Source organism: Rutidosis leptorrhynchoides, chromosome 2 (assembly GCF_046630445.1).
Source record: "Rutidosis leptorrhynchoides isolate AG116_Rl617_1_P2 chromosome 2, CSIRO_AGI_Rlap_v1, whole genome shotgun sequence".
Taxonomy (NCBI): domain Eukaryota; kingdom Viridiplantae; phylum Streptophyta; class Magnoliopsida; order Asterales; family Asteraceae; genus Rutidosis; species Rutidosis leptorrhynchoides.
This window is the reverse complement of record NC_092334.1, coordinates 438,244,104-438,253,997: the sequence shown is the minus strand read 5'-3', so window position 1 is coordinate 438,253,997 and position 9,894 is coordinate 438,244,104. Positions and strand designations below refer to the sequence as shown.

Sequence of the window (9,894 nt, the reverse complement as noted above, 5' to 3'; positions counted from 1 at the left end):
CGATGTTGTTTTATCATGTTCGTTGGATTTACACGAATGGTAGGGGATATTCTTATATGCATCTTGTTAATGTCGGTTACCAGGTGTTCACCATATGAATGATTTTTATCTCTATGTATGGGATGTATATTGAAATATGAAATCTTGTGGTCTATTATTACAATTTGATAAATATATAGGTTAAACCTATAACTCACCAACATTTTTGTTGACGTTTAAAGCATGTTTATTCTCAGGTGATTATTAAGAGCTTCCGCTGTTGCATGCTAATATATGGACAAGATTTGGTGTCAGCATGCTTATATAATATTGTTTAAAACTGCATTCGAGATTTATTTTGTTGTAACATATTAATATTGTAAACCAATATGTATTGGTAGTGTGTAAGTGTGATATTTTTAGATTATCATTTCTGGATAATCTAGGTGGTGTCTTTTTAACCTTGTCGATAAAATAAAGGTTATGGTTTGTTTTAAAAACGAATGCAGCCTTTGAAAAACATCTAATATAGAGGTCAAAACCTCGCAACGAAATCAATTAATATGGAACGTTTATAATAGATATGAACGGGACATTTCAGTGGACAATGGAAGAAAAAATATCGGAAGATGGTCGTGGTCTCTAGAACTCCAACGGGCCGTACAAGTGGAGAGCTAAACGATTTAAATTACTTGGTAAATTCGTGTGTCTTTGATCATAAGGTAAATGATAGCTATAAGTGGTCATTGGATAGCAAAGGTTTGTTTACTGTCAAAAAATTAGCATCCTTGTTAGACAATAAACTGCATGCTGCATTTGGTTCAAACTCACATACTTTGTGCAACTGTTTAGTTTCAAATAAAGTTGAAATTTTCGTCTTGCGAGCATTAATACATCGGTTACTGACAATAATCGAGCTAGATAAAGGGAGAATTGACTTTCATAGTGCGAGATGTCCTATTGATAATATGGTTTAGAAATGGTTGAACATTCACTTTGGACGTGTAAGTTAGCTAAAGATGTTTCGTCTAGGATTCACAAATGGTGGAACTCTGGATTCGCAAATGTTTCTATGGAAGACACTCTTCGTGCCAACTCTACGTCGCAGAGTTCGTGCATCGGGAAGAAGATATGGTAAGCTGTGATATGGACGAAAAGTTTTTTAATTTGGAAAAATAGAAACCATGTGACTTTTAAAGTGAAAAGATCGGAGTGCACCAACAACTGTGAACGTGATACAAATTCTGTCTTTTGATTGGATTTCGAGTAGAATAAAAGACATGAAACTAGAATGGCATAAGTGGATCTCTAACGCTATTTCTTATGTTGTGTAGTTGGATCGGTTTTGCAACTAGTTCCAGATTGCCCTCTCATATTGCACAAGTGTGAAGGGGCGTAACTACTAAGGGGCATCCGCCTCCGGTGAATTTGTAATTTTAAATGAAAAAAATTCGGATTTGTTCATCTTGGCCCCAGTATTTTTTTCTTGGCCTTGAAGTCTTCATATTTTGCTCCTAAAGTCTTCATATTTTTCCCAAAACTTTCATATTTTGCCTAAAAAATTTCGTATTTTGACAAAAAACTTTCATATTTTGCTCAAAATTTCTTTCCGCCCCCTGGTGAAAAAAATTTCTGATCCCGTCACTGCAAGTGTGAGCAGTCTTGTTTGCTCTATTCAAAATAATTGATGTTTAGTACTCCTGTTAGTTTTTGTATGTGTATTTTTTTCATGGATCTTCATGGCCATCTAGATTTGACTTGATTTGCATGTACTGTATCCTTTGAGATTAAACATATACTATTATTCTCTGCTTTTCCAATATAAAAGTACAAAATATGGTACTTAGTATTTTATACAAACAAAGTAATACTACGGAGTTTAAAAATGAGAAAAAATGAAAGAGAAGAAATACAGAGCACAAGCGTAAGTGGATACTACGGAGTATAAATCTATAATCTATATCTATCTATCTATAATAATAATAATATAATTAATAATTAATAATTAATAATTAATAATACTATAAAATATAAAAGGAAAAATGAATGATGGAAATGGGTGGACCGAGTAATCGATCTCATTTGATATGGTCCATGCATAAAGATGGGTCCCGCGAGCGATTAGTTCTTGTTTTAGAAAATTGTTGACGAATTAAATAGTGTTTTAAGAATCATGACCCATGTTTTATGCAACGTTCTTTTTAAGCAAAAATATATATATATATATATATATATATATATATATATATATATATATATATATATATATATATATATATATATATATATTGTTAGGATCAAGAGGGAAATAACCAATCGGGAAAAGCGGGGAAAAACAAATTTTTTTTTTTCGTTTTTTGGAAAACTTTGTTCACGAACATTATAAATTGGATGAAAATATGAACATTTAATAAAGACACTTTGCGATAAATATTTTATTTTGGCGGAAAAACGTTCAAAGAAGTAATATATATAAATTATCGTGTTTTTCGAGCGTATGTTGAGGTTTTAGATATTAGGGTTTAGAAATTTAGGGTTTAGATTTGGGGTTTAGATTTAGGATTTAGATTGAGTTTTTTTAACATGAACGGTTTAGGGTTTAGGGTTTGGAGTTTTGGGTTTAGGGACTAAACCCAAAACACCAAACCCTAAACCCTAAACTCTAAATCGGTCTACATTTTTTGTTCGGTTCTACAAAATTGTAGAACGAAAATGCGTTCGAATTGGGGCAAAATTCAGAAGGGCAAACAAAAATTAAGGCGCACAAAAAAAAGCTCGGGCGAACAAAAAAAGGGGTATTCGAACGAAAATTTTAGCTGCATGTTCTACAATTTTGTAGAACAGCATTTAGAACAGCATTTAGAACAGCATGATCTACATGTTGTTCTACAAATTGTAGAACATGCAGCTGCATTTTTGTTCAGCCGTCGAATTTTTTTGTTCGTCCGTCCTTAAATTTTTGTTCGCCCGCGTCTGTTTTTTTTTGTTCGAATTTGTGGTTCTTAGAGTTCTCAATCCAAAAAAGTTCTCATTTGATCATTCTACTATATATATATATATATATATATATATATATATATATATATATATATATATATATATATATATATATATATATATATAGTCAAGAGTTCAAACGAGAATCACAAAAATAACGAGAACTGCGAGAATTTTTAATTTACAAAGTTTTTCACATATGAGTAAATTGAATCACCCATAAATGTTGATGGAGAGTAAGAGTGAACATAAAATAGTTTGAAAAAACATATATTTTACCTATATAATCAAATATATAGTTTCTCGTTCACATATGCATATTTGTTTGTGAACATGTGGACAAATTCATATAATTAACAGTTCAACATGTAATTTGTGGTAATGAACATATTTTTGTTAATGATATGAACATTAATTAACATTTCCTTGTAATTTGTTACATTTAAATGCATAAAAACTATGAAATTAAATAGTTCTCGCTCTTTTTTTTTTGTTCTCGTTGGTGATTCTCACACACCACTTTTTGATCCATCTACACTTTTGTCCCATTAATTCACAATTTTATCCATGATATAATCTAGGGAATTGAGCTTATATTATTATTTTAAGTATAATTAAGATTATAATAGTGAATTAGGTGTAGATAGATCAAAAAGTGGTGTGTAAGGATCAATTGCACTCAATTGCTCTGTCATAAAGAAAGGGAAGGAAATCTTTTTCTGATCAATCGCCTGAACCTGCATTTCTTTCTTTGCCAGGAGGGGTGGGCCAATCACTAATGGATCTCTCAACGAGAGCCTCATTCTGTCTAGAGAAAATTAATTAGGTTTATATATATATATATATATATATATATATATATATATATATATATATATATATATATATGTGTGTGTGTGTGTGTGTGTGTGTGTGTGTGTGTGTGTGTGTATATATATATGTGTGTGTGTGTGTGTGTGTGTGTATATATATGTGTGTGAGAACCACAAAAATGGCGAAAACTGCGAGAACTTCTAATTTACAAAGTTTTTCATTTATGAGTAAATTGAATCACCCATAAATATTGATGGAGAGTAAGAATAAACATAAAATAGTTTGAAAAAAACATATATTTTACCCATATAATCAAATATATAGTTTCTCGTTCACAAATGCATATTTGTTTGTGAACATGTGGACAAATTCATATAATTGACAATTCAACTTGTAATTTGTGGTAATGAACATATTTTTGTTAATGATATGAACATTAATTAACATTTTCATGTAATTTGTTACATTTAAATGCATAAAAACCATGAAATTAAATAGTTCTCGCAGTTCTCGCTCTTTTTTTTGTTCTCGTTAGTGATTTTCACACACCACTTTTTGATCCATCTACACTTTTGTCTCATTAATTCGCAATTATGTCCATGATATAATTTAGGGAATTGAGCTTATCTTATTATTTTAAGTATAATTAAGAGTATAATAGTGAATTAGGTGTAGATTGATCAAAAAGTGGTGTGTGAGGATCACCTTATATATATATATATATATATATATATATATATATATATATATATATATATATATATATATATATAGTGGTAGGATCAAGGGGGAAGTAATCAATCGGGGGGAAGTAAAATTTTTTTTTCGTTTTTTGAAAAAACTTTGTTCAAGAACATTATGGATTGGATGAAAATATGAACATTTAATAAAGACACTTTGTGATAAATATTTTTATTTTGATCGAAAAACACTCGAAGAAGTAATATATAACAATTATCGTATTTTTTGAGCGTATGTTGAGGTTTTAGATATTAGGGTTTAGATATTAGGGTTTAGATATTAGGATTTATAGGGTTTAGATATTAGGGTTTAGAAATTTAGGGTTTGGCTTTAGATTTAGGATTTAGATTTAGGATTTAGATTGAGTTTTTAACACGAACGGTTTAGAGTTTAGGGTTTAGGGTTTAGGGTTTGGTGTTTTGGGTTTAGGACTAAACCCAAACACTAAACCCTAAACCCTAAACTCTAAATCGGGCTAAATTTTGCTTCACAAAACATGAAGAAAAAATACGTTAACATTCTTCACGATCAATATTATCTTGAATGTTATTTTTGTCGATCGTTTTCCCGTCGAAATAATAACATTCATCACGAAGTGTCTTTTCTAAATGTTCATATTTTCGCATGATCTTGATGCCTGAAATTTTTTTTCAAAAAAACGAAATTTTTTTTTTTTTTTTGCCTTTCCCCGCTTCCCCCGATTGAATGGATTTTAGCCAAGTCAATTGTACATCTATTTCAATCCACTCTTGTAATCTCGAGATGTTCAATGTTTCATGAATAGCCTGCTTTTATTTTAATTTCAAGTTTTTTGCCAAAAATAAAAATAAAAATAGAAATGATTATACATAGGATATATCGGAAACAAAGTCTATTAACTAAAAAAAATAACAAAAGCAGTAAAACTCGGACTTAGCATCTATTTTGAAGTAATATAACTTACATTCTAACCTAAAACCACTAGAGCTGTCTAACTTGTGTGTGCTTAAAAATAAAAAAAACTAGACTTATATCCTATAACTTTGGGATGCTAGGATCCTTGCAGTTCCTGTTCAGGCGATTTTAGGATGAACGGCAGCCTCTAGGTGGTAGGTGGTAGGGTAGGGTGGGTGGTACCACTCAGATTGCTTTCTTTGTCAATTTTAACTTAAAATATTTAGTTAGCTTAATAAATTATATAATGAAATTTATATCAATATATGAAAACAAGTTTAAAGTTCAATACATTCATATAAATTTAATCAAATAATAAATAACACAGTTAAGAAAGACATGAAAAGTTGAGACTATTAAATTGGAAAAGTTAAAATGAGACTATTAAATTGGGACGAGTAATTCTGATATATTTTTGTAAACATAAAAATCTGAAGAGGTTGGAACTGTAATTCATTTTTGAAACATAACCTTATAACATTACACAAGACCATTTCTAACGGTGGCGGTAATATTACAAACAGTGGGTACACTTTTTGAGTGATGTGGAAAGGTCATGGAGTGAAGGTAAATAAGACCACCTCCAACCAGGCGTCAGTTTGCATCGTCAGTCCAACCTGGCACAAACTGACGAAAACTGACGGTCGTTAACGCGGCGTCAGTTTTTGTCACTAACGGGCGTTAGTTGGACTAGCAACGAAAAAAGGTCAGTTTCACGTGTCTTTTTTTGATTAGTCTACGTGGCACTAGCCGTTGTCCAACGGCTTTCTAGCCATTTATCATTTTTTTCTTCTTTTTTTATTTAATTTCAATTATAAATACAATATTTCTTATTCATTTTTACACAACTAAAACATCAACTTTCTCTCAATATTTATACATTTACTCAAAAAAATTATGGCATCATATTTACTAGCTTTCGATTTCGATTCGGAGGATGTTCGTGTTATCCAACTTATTCAAGAATTGGACGAAGAGTCCAAAGTTGAGTTCGTTCCTCGTATTCCTAGAGTTCGCGGATACATTTTGAGAGATCGTGAGTCAGTAGCGCAATGTTTGTGGAACGATTACTTTGCCGACACACCATTTTTTTCGGTTAAGAAATTTGAAAGGCGGTTTCGTATGCGCATAAATTTTATTTCTCCGTATAGCGCAAGGAATAACTACATTTAATGGTAATATATTCCTGACCATTTTAATTTTTTTAGAGAAAGTATTGATGCGCTTGTTAGGCAGTCATTTACTACTTTACAAAAGTGTACTTTGGCTATACGTCAGTTAGCTTATGGATTGAGCCCTGATGCTCTCGATGAATATTTACATATGAGTGAGGAAACATCAGTAATATGTTTAAACAACTTTGGTAAATGTATTATTGATTTATATAAAAGTCGATACATGAGATCTCACACAGCAACCGATGTTGCACAATTATATAGTGCACACGAGGAGAAGCATGGATTCAAGGGTATGCTCGGTGGTATCGATTGCATGCATTGGGAATGGAAGAATTGTCCTGTAGCTTTGAAAGGACAATACACTAGGGGTGATGTAATAACCCGCCTTTTTCCGTTAATTTAATTTAACGCCAGTCTTTTTTTTAGATAATATCTTTCGTTATCTAGGTTCGTATCTTCCGTTAATTAGCATTTTCAATAATTCCGTTATTTATTTATAACATCTCTCGTTACTCTAGCGTATTTAAAATAAATCGTTCGGTTAATTCATGCACCCGCTTTTAAACTTGAGGGACAAATTGTGTCAAGTGGCCAAAGTGGTGACTAGGTCAACTAGTCAACCACTCTTCCACCCACCTCTCATTTCTCTTATCTCTTTCTTCTTTACTACTTCCATTTTCTCTCAAATTCACCACATCAAAGATTCATCATCTAAATTCAATCTAGCAAGCTTACATAAAAACAAATTACATATTTGGAATCCTCTCTTCATCCTCTACAACTTGATACAAATTTCACTACTTGGGGTAAGGTTTCTAAAAACTCTAGATTTCTTGTTCTTGATGCTCTTGACTAATAAATGTGTTAGTTAGTGTCTATGGCTCAAGTCTAACATGAAAATGTAATTTGTATGCTCGATCTTGTTATTTTGGTGTAACTAGCATGAACACTTGAAATGGATTTGTCAAATCTTTGATTTTGGATGATGAAATGTGTTTAGATGTTAATGTTTGTGTGATCAAAGAGTTAGTTACTTCATATGCTTCAATTTGGTATGTTGGATGACATGAAAATCTCACATTAACATGATTATTGATTTTGTGATTCTTTATTAGGGTTTGATAGGTTTTCATATGAACATTTGAGGTCTTAAACGATAATGAGCGTTGTTGATAAATGTTTAGTTGTGTTGTATGTATGATTACCTTCAATACTATATGTGTATGTTTAACGTCCAAATTGTTAGATGCAAATTATAAACTTTGAACATTTGATAATGAACACTCAATGACCTTTCGATGTGGATTTAATTGTTGTAAATGCTAGTATTGGTTGATGATATGCTCTTAGTTGTATTCCTTGTCAAAATACCTTTCCAACGATATAAGATACATGTTTTGAGAGTTTTCGGTTCATAATTTGTGAATGAAAGAGTTTTGGTTCGTGCACTTGAGAAATTCAGCAACAGCACTGGAAACCAGGGCCTTCGCGATCGCGAAGCCCTCTACGCACAAAACCTCGCGATCGCGAGATACTGTCTGACCCAGATTTTTTTTTTGTGTTTTCACAGTTTCACCCCCGCTTACTCGCAACTCCGTTTAACATGAAACTTGGCCAACATGCTTATATATGACTTCTTATTAATGAACAATAGTCGGATACCCGACCCGACCTCATTGACTTTGACTTTGACCTTGACTTTGACCGAGTTTGACTTTTAGTCAAACTTAACCAAGTACTTATGCAATCGTTATAACCTTCTTTTATACTTATATCTTGCATGAAACTTGACAATTTGACTCACATGCTATATAATCGAGTCGTAACAAGCCATAGGACTAATTGAACACATTTCGACTGACCTTGTGTCTTACCCGGTATTGATATAACTTACTTGATTAGGTCAAGGCTAAACAACTTTCATTGCACAACGTTAATTTACAAGTACTTGGGCGTGCAACTACGGTGAGATCATTGTCTCACCTTTTCAACAACTTTTACTCTTTTAAACTATGGGATGAGAAACATATACGTTTTATACTTTTATGCTTTGAACACAAGTACGAAAACAAACATTCCACGCCTCAATTCGATTATCATTAGATACACTTGTAGGGTGTAAGCGAGAACTTATATTGTGTGGATCCACATGGGCTTGACGAGCCCTCATTCGGACGGTTCGCTACCGTTAGCGGATGAAATATATTTTCGAGTATAGTGTATGTTCTAACACTATGATAACGAGGTTCGTATACAGTTAAGTCTTGATAATTGGGTGCTCGCGAACAAACAACAACTTTTGGAATGAAAACGATTTGGATAATCAACTTTATGGAAATACTAAATCTTGTGGTTCAAAAACAACGTTTACAAATACACCTATGATTTCACCAACGTTTTTCGTTGACAGTTTTCTATATGTTTCTCATGTTCTTGATTGGCTACTTGATACATGCTTCCGCGTACACTTTGATTACTTGCTTGGGGTCAAGCATTCATGCATGCGCTATTGATAGCACCTTTGCATTCAAACTTAAAGCATACATGCATACGCTATTGATAGCATCCGTGATTTTCAACTTATATTATGTCGCAAATTATTTCATTTATACTTTATAACTTTTGTAAACTTAAACTCGTTGTCGAGCCGTTGGTAAACTTAAAACTTTGCAAGTCTTATACGTTTCAAATGAATGCGACATAATTTTGGTCAAACGCGTCTCATTTAGGGACTATGACCACGTAACGGGACCTAAGTTGACAGCGCCGTCAATGGCGATTTTAGCGGGTCATCACAGGTGATCACAAGAAACTGTGATTATGCTTGAAGCGCTGGCTTCATATGACTTGTGGATTTGCCATGCTTTTTTTGAGATGGCAGGTTCCAACAATGATATCAATATTTTGAATCAGTCACCGGTTTTTGATGCATTAAATAACGGAACTTCTCTATCTGCACCATTTGAGGTAAATGTCCATCAATACACTAAAGGTTATTACCTTGCCGATGGTATATATCCCGATTGGGCGACAGTGATCAAAGGAATTTCGTGCCCCACAGATGAACCAAGGATTAAGTTCACAAGATTTCAAGCAAGTGCACGAAAGGACATAGACAGGGCATTTGGTGTTCTTTAAGGATGATTTCATATTTTAAGTCAACCTTCACGGACTTTGAAAGTAAACAAGATACGAAGAGTAATGGAATGTTGTCTCATTTTACATGATATGATTTTAGAAGACAATGATTTTG

At 32.6% G+C, this 9,894-nt stretch overlaps 1 protein-coding gene across 1 annotated transcript; it reads left to right on the top strand.

Moving 5' to 3' along the window:
* Positions 1-6,360: 6,360 nt before the first annotated feature.
* Positions 6,361-7,044, top strand: LOC139889241 (uncharacterized). The gene is made up of 2 exons (XM_071872203.1): positions 6,361-6,578; positions 6,672-7,044. Exons 1-2 carry the CDS (start codon positions 6,361-6,363, stop codon positions 7,042-7,044), a joined length of 591 nt encoding a protein of 196 aa, XP_071728304.1.
* The last annotated feature ends 2,850 nt before the right edge of the window (positions 7,045-9,894 follow it).